The sequence below is a fragment of the Schistocerca cancellata genome, chromosome 3, assembly GCF_023864275.1.
Source record: "Schistocerca cancellata isolate TAMUIC-IGC-003103 chromosome 3, iqSchCanc2.1, whole genome shotgun sequence".
Taxonomy (NCBI): domain Eukaryota; kingdom Metazoa; phylum Arthropoda; class Insecta; order Orthoptera; family Acrididae; genus Schistocerca; species Schistocerca cancellata.
The window spans coordinates 563,429-583,838 of NC_064628.1; the positions used below are offsets into that span (position 1 = coordinate 563,429).

At 41.8% G+C, this 20,410-nt stretch overlaps 1 protein-coding gene across 1 annotated transcript in view; it reads left to right on the top strand.

The window, feature by feature from the left end:
* Positions 1-221: 221 nt before the first annotated feature.
* Positions 222-20,410, top strand: part of LOC126176755 (solute carrier family 22 member 7-like) — a 319,454-nt gene continuing 299,265 nt past the window's right edge. The window contains exon 1 of the mRNA XM_049923923.1: positions 222-380. Coding sequence (XP_049779880.1) covers positions 339-380 — 42 coding nt within the window. The 5' untranslated portion in view covers positions 222-338. The remainder of the gene's footprint in view (positions 381-20,410) is intronic.

The window sequence follows — 20,410 nt, forward strand, 5'->3', positions numbered from 1 at the left end:
TTCTTCTCGGGTGCTCACAGCCATCTGTGGTTACAGCATAAGCAGCCTCAAAATGAAAACATTTGTCTTCATAAATTATCATCCTCTTGACTTGTCAGAGAGTTAGATGCGTCTCATCTTCGTCCATTTGTTACTCATATACCCATTAGACATGAATTTCATCACTTGTGTTATTTCCTCACAGTTGCAAACCAGAAACAGGTTTCCTATTCCAGGTGACGTCAGCAGATACCCAGTATGACAGCAGTTGCTGTGATACGGGACTCCAGTCTCCTGCGTCACAAACTGTCCCAGTGAGCGAACGTGCTGTCCTCTTGAACGGAAGTCTTTGTGCAGGGATGGAGAAAGACATCGGCAACGGCGAACTGCAAGCACTAGAGGTACTGTGAAACTTCCGCCCAATTACAAAACAACAAACGCACCCTGCATTATATATTTACACAGCTATACACGATGAGGCATTTGAAACTGATTTGGTATTATTTGGAAAACTGCAAATCAGATTAAAAAGAAAAATTGTTTGTCTCGAAGAGGGATCTCCAATGACACCAAACTCCACCCCCCTGCCCCACCCACAAGGCGCTGGAGAGGGAGGGGGCCTACTTTCTATTGAGGATTCGTATTCTCTCGGAAAAATGCGTAACTTCTGCAGTAATTTTTTTTCAGTGGGTTATAGATAGCGCTGTAATCGACAAAAATCAAATTGCGTTAAAAACTGTTTAAGAGTGTTAATATTTCTACATCTGCATGATTACTCTGCTATTCACAATAAAGTACCTGGTAGAGGGTCAATGAACCACCTTCATGCTGTCTTTCCACCGTTCCACTCTCGAACGGCACGCGAGAAAAACGAACACTTAAATTTTTCCGTGGGAGCCCTGATTTCTCTTATTTTATCGTGATGATCATTTCTCCCTATATAGGTGGGTGCCAATAGAATGTTTTCGCAATCGGAGGAGAAAACTGGTGATTGAAATTTCATGAGAAGATCCCGTCGCAACGAAAAACGCCTTTGTTTTAATGATTGCCACTCCAATTCACGTGTCATGTCTGTGACACTACCTCCCTATTTCGCGATAATACAAAACGAGCTGCCCTTCTTTGTACTTTTTCGATGTCATCCGTCAGTCCCACCTGATGCGGATCCCACACCGCACAGCAGTACTTCAGAATAGGGCGGACAAGCGTAGTGAAAGCAGTCTCTTTGGTAGACCTGTTGCAACTTCTAAGTGTTATTTCTGCCAGTGAATCGCAATCTTTGGTTTGCTCTATCCACAATATTATTTATGTGATCGTTTCAATTTAGGTTATTTGTAACTGTAATCCCTAAGCATTTAGATGAATTTACAGCCTTCAGATTTGTGTGACTTATCGCGTAATCGAAATTTAGCTGATTTCTTTTAGTACTCATGTGAATAACTTCGCACTTTTCTTTATTCAGGGTCAATTGCCACTTTTCACACCGTACAGATATCTTATCTAAATCATTTTGCAAGTCGTTTTGATCATCTGATGACTTTACAAGACGGTAAATGACAGCATCATCTGCAAACAATCTAAGACGGCTACTCAGATTGTCTCCTATGTCGTTAATTTAGATCGGGAACAATAGAGGGCCTATAACACTTCCTTTGGGAACGCCGGACATTACTTCTGTTCTACTCGATGACTTTCCGTCTATTACTACGAACTGTGACCTTTCTGACAGGAAATCACGAATCCAGTCGCACAACTGAGGCGATACTCCGTAGGCACGCAGTTTGATTAGAAGACGCTTGTGAAGAACGGTGACGAAAGCCTTCTGAAAATCTAGAAATATGGAATCAATTTGAAATGCCCTGTCGACAGCACTTATTACTTCATGAGTATAGAGAGCTAGTTGTGTTTGACAAGAACGATATTTTCTGAAATCGTCCTGACTATATGTCAATAAATCGTTTTCTTCGCGGTACTTCATAATGTTCGAATACAATATATGTTCTAAAACCCTACTGCAAATCGACGTTAGTGACATGGGCCTGTAATTCAGCGGATTATTCCTACTACCCTTTTTGGGTATTTGTGTGACTTGAGCAATTTTCCAGTCTCTTAGGTACGTATCTTTCTGTAAGCGAGTGGTTGTATATAATTGCTAAATATGGAGCTATTTTATCAGCATACTCTGAGAGGAACCTGACTGGTATACAATCTGGCCCGGAGGCCTTGCCTTTATTAAGTGATTTAAGCTGCTTTGTTACACCGAGGATATCTACTTCTATGTTTCTCATCTTGGCATTTGTTCTTGATTGGAATTCAGGAATATTTACTTCGTCTTCTTTGGTGAAGGAGTTTCGGAAAAGCGTGTTTAATAACTGCTTAAGTGGCATTGTCATCAGTTGTTATCGCACATTGAAGGTATTGATTGTGTCTTGCCTCTGGTGTGCTTTATGTATGACCAGGCTATCGTTCTAACATCTTCAATAAGAAACCGGTTTTATAGCAAAAAAGACTCCGGAACGCAATTGCTTTGTGCACATTTTTGGTGTAATTTCTTTCACATATGACTCTCAGTTTGCTTTATCCAATGGGGATTCTTTACTTGCCAATAACGCGTATTATGCCGATTCAATTGACTGCGATTCGTAAAAGTTGATTCATCAGAGAAAATTATCTGTGAAATAAAATCATCATAGGCTCCTAGTTGTTGTCGTATCCAACTGCAAATGTTCAAGCCGTTTTAAAAGTCTTCCTCGTGTAGTTCTTGATGTCAACGATAAGTGATGTGAATGGAATTTGCGTACATGCAATACGTGCAGAACACTTCTTTGCGAAATATTTGTCGAGAACTAAAGTATTTTTTACAAATTATGGAGAGCAGCAATCAGTCGTGCAGTTCTTGTAAAAAATATGCGCATCTCCCATGTTGAGTTCTAATTCTGTTTCGGATTGACTGTGTTCTGCGTGGGAAATGAAATCTCTGTTTTTGGATGATACACGGCATTGTATTATATTGTTATCTAGTCCATTCTCGAGTGCATACTTTGGTAAGGTGCAACTCATCTCTCCCAGCGACCTTTTCTATTTTAGTTGGTAGTCGTCTAGAGCAAAATCAGTTGTGGTTTGCGTCACCAGTATCTTGATGGATTGGTAGATTTTTATTATCCCAGATATTTTTGTACTCGTTCGTGAGAGCATTTATGCGTCGTAGTTGACGGGATAGAATTTGGCTTCCTACTGGTAGACATTTCGTAGGTGTTGACTAATGGCAATAGCAATCATTCTCATGGTGTTATTTAGCTGGACGTCTGTTTCTTATGCATATGGACTACTTAGTGCTTGAGAAACCTGGACTCAGAGCAGAGAAACGTAGGGTGGAAGCCAATGCTCCCCAGGTTGTGACGGACGTCTTTTGGATAAAGTTGTTTCTCGTTTTCACTTTTCTGGGTATTTTTGATAGATGACCTCTAAAAGAGAGGGGTCTATCTGGGGTTACCCCAAGATTCTATTGCAAGTGTAGTGTTTTCAAATTGTGTGTTGCGTTTTCTTCTGGTGTGTTTATTAATTAGGTGAAAGCAGGAATCCTCCGTTTTGGTGGCGTTAGATTGGAGTCACCATTTGGGAAAGATATTTCACAGAACAACTAGATCTCCGTTAGAACTGCTTTCGACTGTTAGTTGTAGCTACACCTTGTTGTAAGTATTTAGTCGTTGGCGTTATCAAACTTCCTTGATTTTGATTTTGGCATGTCTGTTTTGTACAAACTGTTGAGAAATGGAGCAAGAACTGATCCGTGTGGTAGATCTTTTATTATTTACTTGGTGATCTGATGTTGTATACCAAGACTACTTGGAACACTCGGTCATTTAGCATATTGTTGATTAGTCGAGATGTTGGTTTGCAAGAAATTACACGAAGAAGCTTGTATATCACTTTTCTTAGGACTGCATTGTTGCCCATTGATAGGTGAATGAATGCAGCTGCGGTTTTAAGTTTACTTTGAAATCCTGGCTCGTTGGAGCTGGAGAGTAACAGAATTTGATTTATGCAACTTCGTTTTGGCCGGATGCCTGCTTGTTCAACTGGGATTGTTTCAAGTAATCTTGTACTGGGTCTATTATCCATAAGCCGTTCAAGTAGCTTGTAGGTCACACTTATCAGGGCCATTCTTCGATAACTCTTGGGGTTATCAGCTGATTTGCCAGGTTTTAGGTAATATTGCGATTATCTTCGAGCATTTAAATTCTTGCGGTATGTTATAAAATCAAAGCATAGAAAGCAAAGGACCACAGAGCAGTAAGTTGATGCAGTCTTTCTCCAGTATAGTTAGTCAAGCACCTGTCGCTTATGTGTGGGTTTATGTTTTTATTGTACTGTAATGCTTTTTAAATGCTCGTTACTACGCTTTTGTTCATGTTTTTGCGGCCCACTTAAAATCAGTTCACATCATATCTTTGTGTACTCTAAGGCTGACATATTTACTGCACATTGTTCGTCAAGTAATACACCATCAGTGCATACTACCACTTGCGGCGTGGCGGGGTCGGTCGTCTGCGTCTTTGTTAACGCTGTCGCTCAGTCCACCTACCCCGATAGGATTCTTGCCGATGTCCCTTCACTTCTAACATTCTGCGTGGTGTCTGTTTGTTCTATATCGTGTGTCCCTACCACTTTCGCGCAACGACGCTCTGAGCGTGTTTTTTAGGGAATTGACTAGTTTGAACCTGGGACCTGTTGCTGGTAAGGAGACGCCAGACCACACATGACATGTAGAGTTCAGAAGAGTTCAGTGAGACTAGCGATGATATAACCAAATACTTAATGATTTCAGCGTCAGCTCCACTGCACTCCCTGTAAGAGAATCTTAATACTAACTAAATTTAGTGGAAGGGGTTCAAGGCTTTCCTATTTTTAGTTAGCTGGTAAAATAACGTCGAAAAAGCAGTTAAGTTTACCACTGGAAATTTTATTCTACTCACAAAACATTGTTTATAAATTGCACTATTGATAAAAGGAAATGTTTTAATACAGGATGGTAAAAACCAACTGCGTTCAACAAAAATGTGAACGAATATTCCCTGAATGGGTTTCCAAGTTCTACAATGGATCGAAGGATGACCTATGCCATATCACATCTATAATCCAGGTTTAAATTACGTTTCACAAAAGAGAAAACTATCAAAATGGTCTACAGTGACCCTTAATTATCTTTAATTACTTATCTAACTTGTCGTAAATTACAGTGGCTGATGTGGCTTCTCAATAACTATATAAGAGAAAAATCATTGCGTTTCAGATTTTTACTTCAAGTGGCAAATGTTAACACCATGAGCTTTAATTGACGATCGACACTAGTATTACGCAAAAAGGGGGGGTAACAGATGAGACTTCTGCAGTTCTGAGTGAAGCTTTATGCGCTGTTATGCGGCATCGCGTGCGTTCATTACCTTGTCGGTGTTCGTCAGGCGGCGGCGGGCAGCACAGCTCCGCTCACCTCGCCGTCTCGGAAGCAACTCCCCCCTAACTTCTCCTTACTACAATTTACCGAAATTGGTTTAAAAAAAATTTCTGGCTGTGTTTTCATCTGACCAATCGGGGTCTCAATGTTAACCTTAAGCTCTGCCTACAAAAATTCTGTCTATCCAATGAGAAACGTTATACTTTTCGTGGTGGGGCAATGTTTTTAAAGTTTGCAACGTAACACAGACGCGAAAAAGTCTCACGCTAAAACTTGCAGCTGGGGTGGTCCTAGTGGTTAGCTGGCGACGTGGGTGTCCGTCCCTTATCGTAGGGCCTTCCAGCTTAACACGGTTCTGCTCTCGGCTTCTGCTCTCGTTTCTCCCGTCGGAACTGCGTCTGTCTCACGGTGGGAAGGTATGCATTTAGGCATTCTTGTGTTAGGCTGTGGTATTCCATTTGCTCACTCGTTACTCGTATTACTTTGGTTAATTTAATGTCACGATTTATTCGGAGCTATGTGACATACTACTGGATTTGCTTATCATGTCAGGGTTTTCATGGAAGGTGTTGGATTTGCCTGACACCTTACACACTCTGTGGTAGCAGACGCGTGCTAGGCAGTGTAAAGCAGCCTTGATGAAGCCACCACCTAATACGTACCACACAGAGGCCTCGTAACTCTAGTTGAATGTCAGTTCCTGAAAGGCCATGATTAAAAAATCGGACGTTCGGGATCTTCAGTCTACTTGCAGAAAAGCGTTTAAAATTAGATTAGCTCTGCTTTTTATTCATATTGAAACACATGAAATGGCCGTCAGGTCCGTATTTAATATGGTAAAACGTTATCATTCAAAGTTCACTGTCTTTATAACAAATATTCACTCGAAAAACAGCCAGAATTTAGTACGTCCGACTCGACTAATTATCACGTTCTACCAGTCACAGACCCACAACTATCGCGAGTTAAACATTCGGTCGTTTCAGTGGTCTTCTTCGTAAGAGGCGTTCGCTAAAATATTCCGTACAGAGTATGAAACACGCCACGCGGAGCTGTTACTACGACCAGAAAGTTCACACGCTCATATCTCTCAAAGTATTTAATTTAGAAACACCAAACCTTCATCAAATTGTTCGTAGTTCCAGTCGCTTCGGTCACGATATGTTCGAACCGAATTAGCTCACTATTTCCTCATATTACAGAGTATTTTTATGGAGCGATCTGACATCGTGTTATCCATAGACTCTGTCTCGAGGTACTCTCCCCTCTGCACACTCCTCTTTTCGCGTGGGAACGGCGTGATTCTTATCGGCTGTTGGTCTAAACGACCAATCAGAACGTTCCGTCCAGATCATTATCGTGGTAAATCTTGCCTTATCTAATCACTAATTCGATAGTAATTAATGTCAGCAAAACTTCAAATTCTTGTATTTTGTTTAATCAAAATAAACGAAGTGAGAAATATTCTTCAAATTGATAAATAAACTTATTAGGCCTCTAACTTAACAAATCTGTATTTGCAATTCGAATGTTAGCAGACATAAGCGACATAACAATTAAAAAGCTTGCATACTTTGCCTACTTTCATTCCATAATGTCATATGGTATAATATTTTGGTGTAACTCTTCAAGTCAAACAAAAGTTTTCAGAGTCCAAAAGCGTGTAATACGTATTATTTGTGGAGTAAACTCACGGACGTCCTGTAGGAACCTCTTCAAAGAACTGGGTATACTAACTGCTGCCTCTCAGTATATTTACTCCTTAATGAAATTTGTCCCAAATAATATATCTCTTTTTCCAACAAACAGCTCAGTTCATACATACAATACCAGGAACAAAAATGATCTGCACAAGAACTTAAAAGCACTTACTTTAGTTCAAAAAGGGGTCCACTACTCACGAACACTCATCTTCAATAATTTACCAGCAAACATAAAAAATTTAGTTACAAGTAAAGATCAGTTTAAAAGGAGCCTGAAAGACTTACTAGTGACCAACTCCTTCTACTCCATTGACGAATTTTTAAGTAGAAACAAATGATGTATTGTATATACTCATAATATTAGTATTGTTATTTCAGCTTACAAAATGATGTATATACTCATACTATTAGTATTGTTATTTCAGCTTTAAAAAAATTGACATGTTCCACATCCACGAGGATCTCCTTAGCACGGATCTATGGACCGAAAAACTAATCTAATCTAATCTGGCTACTTCTATACAAAAGCAAGCACACACCGACATACACCACCTGAATCGTGATTGCAACATAACTTTCCCACGGTTCGTTATTACAAGGTTTTATGTAAAATGAAATATTAAATTTTAATGCATGTCCCACATACACTCTCTCAATCATTCTCACGCATTCACACGACAAAATATAATCAAATAATGAGTTTGACCGATTTTTGTATTACGTAATGCACAGTGGCTAAAGTTTTTAAAAAAATCCTAATTAATTGATTTTTATGCACCGCTAACTTTGGAATGGCTTCAAATGATAATGAAAGTCAATCTGTTATTGTTCCTAACTTGGTTTTAAAAAATAAGTGTAGGTTTTAGGACTCTTAGGTAATTCTCTTTTTCTTCAGAACTACAATAAATAAAAATCTGAAATTTTGACAGCATCATTCTATTAACAAAAGGCTGTGTACTAAATTCGAACAACTTCGGATAATAACTAATATGGATTATTTACATCCTGCAGCCACCTTACCAAAAAGCTGTTTGCCTTACTGCAACGATTGTCACGCACTATCGCATTTTTTGGAGCTGTCTTTATGAACGGTGACTGTGCATTGTCTGACAGACACCCACGGAAGTTACCGTATGTACTTTCAGTTAAGGGGTCAGCAGGTTCCTTGAACAAAATATCCATTAATAAATGCTCGAGCTATTCAAACTCAATGTTCGCCTCCTAATTTCTGTTCACATACAACGTAGCACAATCGCTACACTTGTAACCACTTTCGTGTTGTCAACACATGTCTCCTTTTCAGGCTGGTTGATTTAGCACTATTAACCAAAAAGAATCGCTACAATGTTCGCTTAAAGAAGAAGCAGCAGAGAAAAATAATAGTCCCACACTAAGACAGGTACAGATACATTTATATTGTGATCTGTCTCTGCATTGTGTGCCTAAGAACATGTGGAATAATGTGTGTGTACAACTGGAAGCTCAAAGTGGGGAAAGATGCATCAAAGCAGGCAATGATGACGGAGCCCGCTGTTAATGGTTGCTGTGTATCTGAGGGAGGGATGGACAGTTCGCTAGTCGAAGCGGAAAACGCTCTACATTAAATATCGTGAGGTCACTGATCTGAGTAATAGGCCCAGTTGTAAAGTTCTGTAAGCCAAACGTTCTGTGACCTTGTGCGTTGATCTTAGTAAAATGAGTTCTCTCTTTGAGACGCTATTAGAGCAATACGCTTTATAAAGCAGTATCATGTGGGAAAATAGGCATTGCCCAAAACGACAGCTGTTTCAGCAAATAAAGCTATTGATTCATCAGCTATCGACGACCTGAAAAAAATTACATTATTCCAGTGAAAAAAATCCATAGTTACTTACATATCGTGGTGTATAAGAAAGATTCGAATATTGAAAACATGGAAACATACTGTCCTCTTCGCAAGCTATAATTTTCGAACATCTAGTTTTGATGGTTCAAATCGTTTACGATATACGATGGATGTTACGAACATTTTATTCTGTCTTTATCATTTGCTTGTGTAAGCAGTTCTCACTGTACTACCTATAAACCATTTTCTGAAGACTGTAAATAGATATAGATCTTTTTTCCAAATTTAAAGAATTATTCAATATCTTAGCTACATTTTGCAGGGAGCGATGTATGATCACTGTGCACCAAAACCAAACTCACAGCGAGTAGCTCAATTTTATAGGCAATTCATCACGAAGCACTATGGAGCCATCACTAGCTTGCACAGTGTGTTATTAACAACTTGGTCCATGGATTGTTGTGGTCGGTGGCACACTCGAAACCTACCAACTCAAATCTGGACTCATCTGACCAGACCATGGTTTTCCTGTCGTCTAGGGTCCAACCGATATTTCGCCGCACTGTACTAACAGATACGTTCTCCGTACGTACCACATTGACTTCTGCGGTACTTTCACGGAACGTTCGTTGTCTGTTAGCACCGACAATGCTACGCAAACGCCACTGCTCTGGGTCGTTAAGTTAAGGCCGCCGGCCACTGCATTGTACGTGGTGAGAGGTAATCCACAGACATACAGAAAACAGGGCAAACGCAGTGCAAATATGTGGGTGGAGGCGACTAGATGCAGTCGAGTACAGTGCTATACTACGCGTCCCGATCCCAAATACAGGGTGATTCAAAAAGAATACTACAATTTTAGGAATTTAAAACTCTGCAACGACAAAAGACAGAGCTAAGCACTATCTGTCGGCGAATTAAGGGAGCTATAAAGTTTCATTTAGTTGTACATTTGTTCGCTTGAGACGCTGTTGACTAGTCGTCAGCGTCAGTTGATGCTAAGATGGCGACCGCTCAACAGAAAGCTTTTTGTGTTATTGAGTACGGCAGAAGTGAATCGACGACAGTTGTTCAGCGTGCATTTCGAACGAAGTATGGTGTTAAACCTCCTGATAGGTGGTGTATTAAACGTTGGTATAAACAGTTTACAGAGAATGGGTGTTTGTGCAAAGGGAAAAGTTCTGGACGGCCGAGAACGAGTGATGAAAATGTAGCACGCATCCAGCAAGCATTTGTTCGCAGCCCAGGAAAACCGACTCGCAGAGCTAGCAGAGAGCTGCAAATTCCACAATCAACTGTATGGAGAGTCCTACGAAAAAGGTTAGTTATGAAACCTTATCGTCTGAAATTGGTTCAAGCACTGTCTGCAGCTGATAAGATTAAAAGAATCGATTTCTGTGATTTTATCCTTGCTCAAATGGAAACAGATGAATCTTTCGTTTCAAAGATTGTGTTTAGTGATGAAGCAACTTTCCATACTAACGGGAAAGTCAACCGTCACAATGTCTGTATATGGGGCACTTAGAATCCGCAGGAAACAACTCAGTATGAACGCGACTCGCCTAAGGTGAACGTTTTCTGTGCCATTTCAGCCAATAAAGTTCTTGGTCCCTTTTTCTTCGAAGGTGCTACTGTAACTGGACTACAGTATCTGGAGATGTTAGAGAATTGGCTGTTCCCTCAGCTCGAACAAGAAGCACAACAATTCATATTTCAGCAGGATGGAGCGCCACCACATTGGCACTTATCTCTCCGTAACTACCTGAACGTCAACTACCCGAGGCGATGGATCGGCCGCCAGGCAGCCCGTGACAGAGCACTTCATCACTGGCCTCCAAGAAGCCCTGATCTTACTCCCTGCGATTTTTTCTTATGGGGGTATGTTAAGGTTATGGTGTTTCGGCCACCTCTCCCAGCCACCATTGATGATTTGAAGCGAGAAATAACAGCAGCTATCCAAACTGTTACGCCTGATATGCTACAGAGAGTGTGGAACGAGTTGGAGTATCGGGTTGATATTGCTCGAGTGTCTGGAGGGGGCCATATTGAACATCTCTGAACTTGCTTTTGAGTGAAAAAAACCTTTTTAAATACTCTTTGTAATGATGTATAACAGAAGGTTATATTATGTTTCTTTCATTAAATACACATTTTTAAAGTTGTGGTATTCTTTTTTAATCACCCTGTATAGTGGATTTGCGCTAGGTGTGGGCAGCTGTACTACGAGAGTCACTCCAAAAGATGCACACTATTTTTTTTAAATCCATCTTTTATTCTACATGTTTGAAAGTTTTACAGTGTGTAGATACATCCTTTAGGAACCATATTTTCATTTCTCCACATCATTTCCATCTCTCTCACCTGCCTGACGCCATCTTGGAACCAGCGCCTGTATACCCGCACGGTAATATTCTGGAGCAACCTGTTGGAGCCACTGTTTGGCAGCGTGCACAAGGGAGTCATCATCTTAAAACCTTGTTCCACGAAGAGAGTCTTTCAGTTTCTGATAGAGATGATAGTCAGGTGGAGCCAGGTCAGGACTGTAAGGCGGGTGTTTCAGTGTTGTCCATCCGAGTTTTGTGATCGCTTCCATGGTTTTTTGACTGATATGTTGCCGTGCATCGTCGTACAACAGCAAAACATCCTGCTTTTGCCGATGTGGTCGAACACGACTCAGTCGAGCTTGAAGATTCTTCAGTGTCGTCACATATGCATCAGAATTTATGGTGGTTCCACTTGGCATGATGTCCACAAGCAAGAGTCCTTCGGAATCAAAAACACCGTAGCCCCAACTTTTACAGCAGAAGGTGTGGTTTTGAATTATTTTTTCTTGGGTGAATTTGCATGATGCCACTCCATTGATTGCCTCTCCGTCTCTGGTAAAAAATGATGGAGCCATGTTTCATCACCTGTCAAGATTCTTCCAAGAAATTCGTCTCCACCATTCTCGTACTGTTCCAAAAGTTCGCTGCATACCATTTTTCTTGTTTCTTTGTGAGCCACTGTCAACATCCTGGGAATTCAACTGGCACAAACCTTTCTTAACGCCAACACTTTCAGTATTCTGCAAACACTTCCTTCCCCTATCCCAACGTAGCGTGACAATTCGTTCACTGTGATGCGTCTGTCAGCAGTCACCAATTCGGTAACTCTCTGTGTGCAGTACGAGGCCTGCCGCTGTGAGGGCAATCCCCAATATTGCCGTGGCGGCTTTCATCACGTAACCTGCTTGCAAACCGACTAACTGTACTACGGCCGACAGCAGCATCTCCATACACCTTTTTCAACCTCTTGTGGATGTTTCCCACTGTCTCGTTTTCACACTACAGGAATTCTACGACAGCACGTTGTTTCTGACGAACGTCAAGTGTAGCAGCCGTCTTGAAGACATTCTGTGACGGCGCCAATCACGGGAACAGGTTGAACTAAGTTTGAAAAAATGCGGGAAGGATGTATCTACACACTGTAAAACTTTCACACATGCAGAATGAAAACTGTATTTTTACAAAAATAGTGTGCATTTACAAGCAGCTTTAGAACACGGAACGAGAAGTTATGTCATGAGAGCGTGGGTAGAAGTGACATAAAAAAATCGATAGAATTGCGAAAAATGATGGAAAATACGTATAAATTGAGGCAAAATACGCTGAAATGCGGGGAAATTGAGAAAGTAATTGCGTGTCTGCTGGTTGACGCAGAACAATTCTTGTTAAAGGGGACAAGTATGTGACAACAATAGGAATCCGAGTAAACGTCGACATGGAAGCGAAAGGAACCAGGGAAACAGTTACTTTTTTCCATCGAGGCAGCATTCTACTGTATGTCTACTGAGGTAACAGTGATACACGCGAGTTGCTTCTGTATTTGACGCTTTTAAGGAAAACAGAAACCGTTTGCCTCTAAACTGACATACATCTTCGTTAAAGGATAACAGAGAGTGGACGGGGTGATCGATTGAGATGGAGCTGTAACGAGGTACGATTTAATGGGAGACTGATGGTGCACTGTAGAGGGAGAGGGATATGTTGACGCAGGCCATTTGGCCATTTATTCTCCAGTTCTGTCAGGATGTATCGGTCGCGTGGCGTAGCCTGCATTCGAATCGGATACAACCACGTGTTCTATATTTGACTTAGGTCACTGTCTACTTGCGATCGTTAACAGCAAACCTCTCCGTCGTCAGTGGGCTTCCATCTCATGTGTGATGAAACGTGACCATCCTGTTTCGACACATTCCTCTAAACGAACGAAGATTCATGCGATGTACTCCATTCCTTTGTCGCATCATGGGTATAAAATCGGGACTTTAGTTTTATAACTAAGATGATTCTAAGTTAGCGATAGGTGTTCGTGAGGCACTGCAATCCCCATGTATACATCTGCTTGACAGATGTCCTGTTTAGAGAGTTAGTGGAGGCATGATGCGTAATTTCACATGTCGGGCCCCGCTGCTATGCGTTTATCTATTTCCTTGTAAGAGGTATTCTCCATTACTAACATCATTTTATATAGGACTTGTAACGCCGGAATTGCATATCCTCCTATTTCCATTTATTGTACTATAAATTTGTTTTCCTTATTTTTGTTACCTGAATATATGACATTTCTGTGTCTTTACATATTGTAATTGTTTTACTATTTGTATATATATATTTATGCATTTATGTCGATGTATAGTTGGTTTGTTTCGTAAATACACTCCTGGAAATTGAAATAAGAACACCGTGAATTCATTGTCCCAGGAAGGGGAAACTTTATTGACACATTCCTGGGGTCAGATACATCACATGATCGCACTGACAGAACCACAGGCACATAGGCACAGGCAACAGAGCATGCACAATGTCGGCACTAGTACAGTGTATATCCACCTTTCGCAGCAATGCAGGCTGCTATTCTCCCATGGAGACGATCGTAGAGATGCTGGATGTAGTCCTGTGGAACGGCTTGCCATGCCATTTCCACCTGGCGCCTCAGTTGGACCAGCGTTCGTGTTGGACGTGCAGACCGCGTGAGACGACGCTTCATCCAGTCCTAAACATGCTCAATGGGGGACAGATCCGGAGATCTTGCTGGCCAGGGTAGTTGACTTACACCTTCTAGAGCACGTTGGGTGGCACGGGATACATGCGGACGTGCATTGTCCTGTTGGAACAGCAATTCCCTTACCGGTCTAGGAATGGTAGAACGATGGGTTCGATGACGGTTTGGATGTACCGTGCACTATTCAGTGTCCCCTCGACGATCACCAGTGGTGTACGGCCAGTGTAGGAGATCGCTCCCCACACCATGATGCCGGGTGTTGGCCCTGTGTGCCTCGGTCGTATGCAGTCCTGATTGTGGCGCTCACCTGCACGGCGCCAAACACGCATACGACCATCATTGGCACCAAGGCAGAAGCGACTCTCATCGCTGAAGACGACACGTCTCCATTCGTCCCTCCATTCACGCCTGTCGCGACACCACTGGAGGCGGGCTGCACGATGTTGGGGCGTGAGCAGAAGACGGCCTAACGGTGTGCGGGACCGTAGCCCAGCTTCATGGAGACGGTTGCGAATGGTCCTCGCCGATACCCCAGGAGCAACAGTGTCCCTAATTTGCTGGGAAGTGGCGGTGCGGTCCCCTACGGCACTGCGTAGGATCCTACGGTCTTGGCGTGCATCCGTGCGTCGTTGCGGTCCGGTCCCAGGTCGACGGGCACGTGCACCTTCCGCCGACCACTGGCGACAACATCGATGTACTGTGGAGACCTCACGCCCCACGTGTTGAGCAATTCGGCGGTACGTCCACCCGGCCTCCCGCATGCCCACTATACGCCCTCGCTCAAAGTCCGTCAACTGCACATACGGTTCACGTCCACGCTGTCGCGGCATGCTACCAGTGTTAAAGACTGCGATGGAGCTCCGTATGCCACGGCAAACTGGCTGACACTGACGGCGGCGGTGCACAAATGCTGCGCAGCTAGCGCCATTCGACGGCCAACACCGCAGTTCCTGGTGTGTCCGCTGTGCCGTGCGTGTGATCATTGCTTGTACAGCCTTCTCGCAGTGTCCGGAGCAAGTATGGTGGGTCTGACACACCGGTGTCAATGTGTTCTTTTTTCCATTTCCAGGAGTGCATTATTTGTATTTTTACGCTGGGTCTTGCCTAGGGAAAACTGCTATCGAACGATTACATCGATAGGTCGTGTGAAGAACGAAAGTGTTTAGGATCTTTGGTAGTGTTAACTCTGCCGCGTGGAGCGCGGGTTGAGAGAGAGAGTCTGGCTGGAGTAGTGAGTGGAGCAGGTGTGTTGTGTGAAGCTCCCGCGAGTTGCCGCGCTTTCGGGGTTTGGCAGCATGTAATTGCGCTCGACTTGCGATGATAGTTTCTGACATGGTGTCGCGGACGGGAAGCATTAGCTGGCGCACATCAAGAGCCCGTTTCGTCTGGTGACCGTGTCGAGAAGAAGGCGCGCCAACATCCAGCTTCTGCAACAGCGACGGCCGACAATGAGTGACTGTCGCCACCTCCTCGATCGATGGCTTCAAACCTTCAATCAACCAACAAGGAAGACTGGAAGCACGTAAAGTTTTAGAACTGTATGGCAGACCTCAGCTTTTAAAACTATTCAAATCACAAAAATTCAGCAACGTAGCATGAACCTTTGTTGCTCATTGTCCCAATTGCATTACCAAGCAGGGTCCCTTCCTTTTCCGGAATGAACCCGAGTGTCGTTGAAATTCAAATGCCAGCATTAAAATAATAATATAGCATTTCACTGCTTTAATTTCAAAGTTCAGTTAAAGTTTTCATAGCTGGCTACAATATTTAGATTACACAAGCACGAATTAAGAGTGCGAGTTTTGTTACCGTATTCTAGCTTACCTGTGACTGCAGCTCAGGTTGGTACGTATTAAATTTTACTATTGTTAATTGTTCAGAATCATTTAATTCAAGTTCAAAGTTAAATCTCTTATTTCTAAATTGCATAGATTCAAGTAGCTTTTGAAATGATTGTTGAGGTAGTCAAAGACTAACCATATTTTACTGAATTTCGATGTGCTTCAGAAAGAAAGCTCACTATTAACTTCAGTCACTAAATTAACTTTCGATTTTCCGGTTTTATTAATTCTTTTGCTAAATTAAGTCAGGGTGTAGCGAAATTTATTACTTCTGACAAACTTTCAGTTTTCATACTACACGTGTCAACCTTCAGTTGCCACGCTTCTAGTGCTAATTATATGTGTAATAATCTTTCTTTTTCAGTTACTATAGTAATTGTCCTTAGGACTGGCGACCGTAATTTCCCCCAAATCTCAAATATCTAATTACCACTAGTTATTTGTTAACGTAGTGGCTGCACATTTACTTTCTTCATTAACTTTACCCCTTTTCAAAATTAATTTCCACCAGTTTCATTAGCACTTTTCCTTTCATTTAGATGTAACCCTTTCCTCCCTCTTTACTGACAAGTTAACTTCGGTGACGATTGCTTTTCCCAAATTTTCATTAGGTACACACGGTTTAATTTTTCCCTGTCATTAAGGTCGATAAGTGAGGGGGAAGTTACAGACTGATGCAAGCATAGTATAATTTCTGAACCTTGATCGGATATGAACAGTGGACGCTATACATCTCTGGAGAGCTACATTTTGCATGTATCACACCCAGCCACTGTTTTAAGGAAGTAGGTTTTTCGTTTTACAGTTTGTTACCATAGTTTATCTTAGAGAAACCTGCAAGAAGGATGTATGTCATGCGCTTGAGATATATTTCTTACACTGGAATATAAACAGCGCTATACAGTATATGTTTGTGTTGCGACATGTGCAAAGGAAATGACTATGTCCAGTCGCAAGGAAGGAATGGATTTCACATGGAATACTGTGATAGCAAAGGGGAGAGTATGTCAAGTCATTGGAACTGTACAGATATTTCTATTTCCAGAGCCACAGCCATCAGCAAGGAATATTTCCGATACTTCACTCATTGTTGAATGTCATGCAACTGAGGTCACAATAGCAACATTCAATTGTAAGTACAGCGATCAAATATATATGCGACCAATTTCCTAGGATGATGATTCTGCCTATGCATGCTTGGCGTGCAGCGCCTGTAGCATGTGGTGGTAATGATTAATGTTTCCCATTAACAGCAGGAGCTGCCGAAATAGAAAGGCCTGTTGGGATGCAGGAACGTAGTTGAATGAACCGATTCGTCCTCTAGACGACCAAATAGCGAACTAATACTTACTATGTGTTGGGCAACTTTCGTGATTGCATGGCAATTTTAGAAGATTCAATCTGGACATGTGTTTGCGATGGACCATTATTCTCTCCCATGTAAATTGTCTGAGTGACTGCTTCTTCACATTTCCCATCTTTATTTGGTTGAGAGAAGATCGATTGTGTTGTGTGTTGCGTGCATCTAGCAGCAGAAAGACGGGTGGAGGACACGTTTGCTGGTTCTCTAGACATGAGAAACACCTTAGTTGATTTTGTAAATTGCAATGATGATTTGGAATCTGTTAAATCACCGACATCGGTATTCACGAGTGAAAATATCAGTTTCGTCATTTGTTTCCGAGTTTTCACGTAAAGGTCTTAACAGGCGGGATAAGTTTCTAGTTACTCAATGGCTCACAATGATTTCTTACTCAGGGGAAAATTGTGTGATCTGGGTGGGTGGAAGCTATGCATGGAATGCACTGACGCAAACCCCGACTTGGCACTCTGAATATATATAAAAGGTGCCATTGTGTGTTGGCTGGACTTACGAGTATCGAAAGTACAAAAAGTTTCGTGGAAGTGGTGAAATCGATAAACTGAAAAGACTCTAGAGCTTTTTAAAATTATAATTACATCCTTTATTCATTGACAAGTATGTGATGGCAGGAGGCTTTTTGCAGTGTGAAAACGACACCCAGCTGGTGCAAGTGTGGACGTATCATAATTTTTTTATACACCTATAACTGATAATCAAAAATGTTATGCTGCTGCTTGAACATAAAGAGAGTGTGGCTTATGTTCCAACATATCACCAGATGTTTGTGGGACGTAATCAAACTACTATTCATGTAAAAGAAAACTTTATATGTCTAGTCGTAAGGGAAGGACACATTCAACATGGTGAATTGTGATTTCAATGCACTGAGGAGTCCATCCGAACGTAAGTGGTGATAGATTCATTTCGTAAACAGCTGCACAATATAGTAATGCAAGTGTTCAACTGGATTTGCTATAGTGTACAAACAAGACAGGTAATACGGCTGTGACAATACATCCCCTCATCTGCACCCTTAAGCATACCCTCGCATTTTCATCGTTGTTCTATCGATAGTGATGTTGAATTCAGTACACCAGCCTGCAACAGTGGTGTCTTTCCGAGCATTTCATTACCGCATAGTGCCGGATGCCTGTCCTTCATAACAGTTGTTTGAGAGAATCTTGGCAGGATGCAGCACCTTCCAGAAGCACTGATTCAAAGACTTTGTCAGATACTTTCCTAGGACTGAGGAGAATAGAGACATATATCCGATGTGAGTGTAGGCATACCATAACTTTTTCGGGTGCTGTACAGATATAAATGGTAACTGCACTGTTTGTGTAAAATGTGTACATATTGCAGTGTAATGTTCTGTGGCTTATGTTGGGCATGACCAGAGAAAATAAGTGTGTGTCCTATCATGAGGGACGTATAGATTCAGTACATCCATAGCTGCAAGGTTATGAGAGATTTTTATGTGGAAAATTATGTGCCCTATAGATACTCAGATTCGTTCCAGTACCACAGCCATCAAGAGGAGACATTACCGGTACATCTATTGGTGTCAGACTGCAGAAGCAATCGTAATATTTAATTGTAGTTACACTGGTAAATATGTTCCTGGTTCCCAATATTCTTGTGAGTCTTGTATGTATTTTATGATCTGTAGACAACTTTTGTGACGTTTAACTGTCAGTGCAATATGGCGATGTGTACAAAATAGTTTTTTGACACTGAAAGTCTTGTCTGCAGGAAACAATGGTGGGCAGTGCTCCCACACTGGCAGCAGCAGCGGTTTGATGGGTAAATTCAGTGACAGATGGGCTGTCCCATAAGGATTGCAAGGAAAAATACACCCTGTGCTATTCTGAGAAGCACTGCAACATCTCTCTCGACATTGGACCCGCACCGCAGCTATGTGTCATCGTAGCGGCAATGGTGCCTAGGTGAACACGTATTTTGACAGGTATTTCTCGGGTGTCATGCATGAAAGAGATGCCGCCTTCTTCTGCTTGCGGGAACCGAATGGACACCTGTGCGTGGCTCAGCATTTGATGGCCATGTCATCACTTCGCGGGGGCTGACGGTGCACCCTGACCTCGGTGTAGCAAAAGTCGGGCAGTGGGATGTGTTTTTTATTAGTGATCTTTTCTTTAAACTATATTCCATTGATTTCACGGACTAATAGGATGCCACGAATTAAAAAAACTACCCCATACATGTGAAGAATATCGATTTAATTAATTTGCATAAATTTTTTACATCAACATAGTATTAGCAGTACAATGGTGAAGGGGAGGATGTATATGAGTGGGCAACATGGAGCAGAACAGCAGGTTAAGTGCAGAACACTACATTAATTTGAATAAGTTTTATGTAAAATGCAGTACAATAGTGTAAGGGGGTTGGTGACAAAGAAGAATGCGCCATAAATGGCGTTCAAAACCATCTGAAATTCGAAAAGTGTATCAGAAAATGGTGAGAGGACATGAATAATTACTTAATTTGGTATCAAGGGCGGTACGATAGTTTAAGGAAATGAGGGTGATATGGAAAACCACTAAACATAACAATAGGTTAAGTGCTGACAAAGGGCCAAACATTAGGTTAAGGCACCTAGAGTACAGTGCTGAACATTAGGTTATGCAACATGTTTGCCCCATGTAATTGCTTCTTACAAGACCTACTTGTTACCAAACACCAGAGAATGATGAGCAAGAGAAATCCATCCCCCACAAACTGAACGCTTTGTAAATAAATAATATATCCTTTAATTTCCTGTTATGAGATCCTTCCTCTCCACCAATTTCCATATATTCCATACAAAGCAATCGATTTCTGGACAAATTCTTTAACTAAATAAATTAACTATATTCCATACACTGCCATAAATAATTAAATAATATTCTATACATTTTCTAAAGTGTTTAAACAATATTCCACACACTGCAACCGCATTCGCTCCAAATCACCGATCAATTGAGTCTCTTTTCCTGCCGATTTCTGGGAGAGATGTTGGGAGGGGAGGGGGCTTACCAGAGGGGGAGAAGTTAATTAATTGATTAGTTTAATTAAGTAGTCAATCAAATTTATAAGAGTGAGAGTGGCTATCCAATAACTCAGACCTGAAATTGTACCTGTAGCAGCGAAGGTGAGGTTTCCTGAGGAGGGACGGGAGTTGGAGGGGGCAGGGAAGCAATA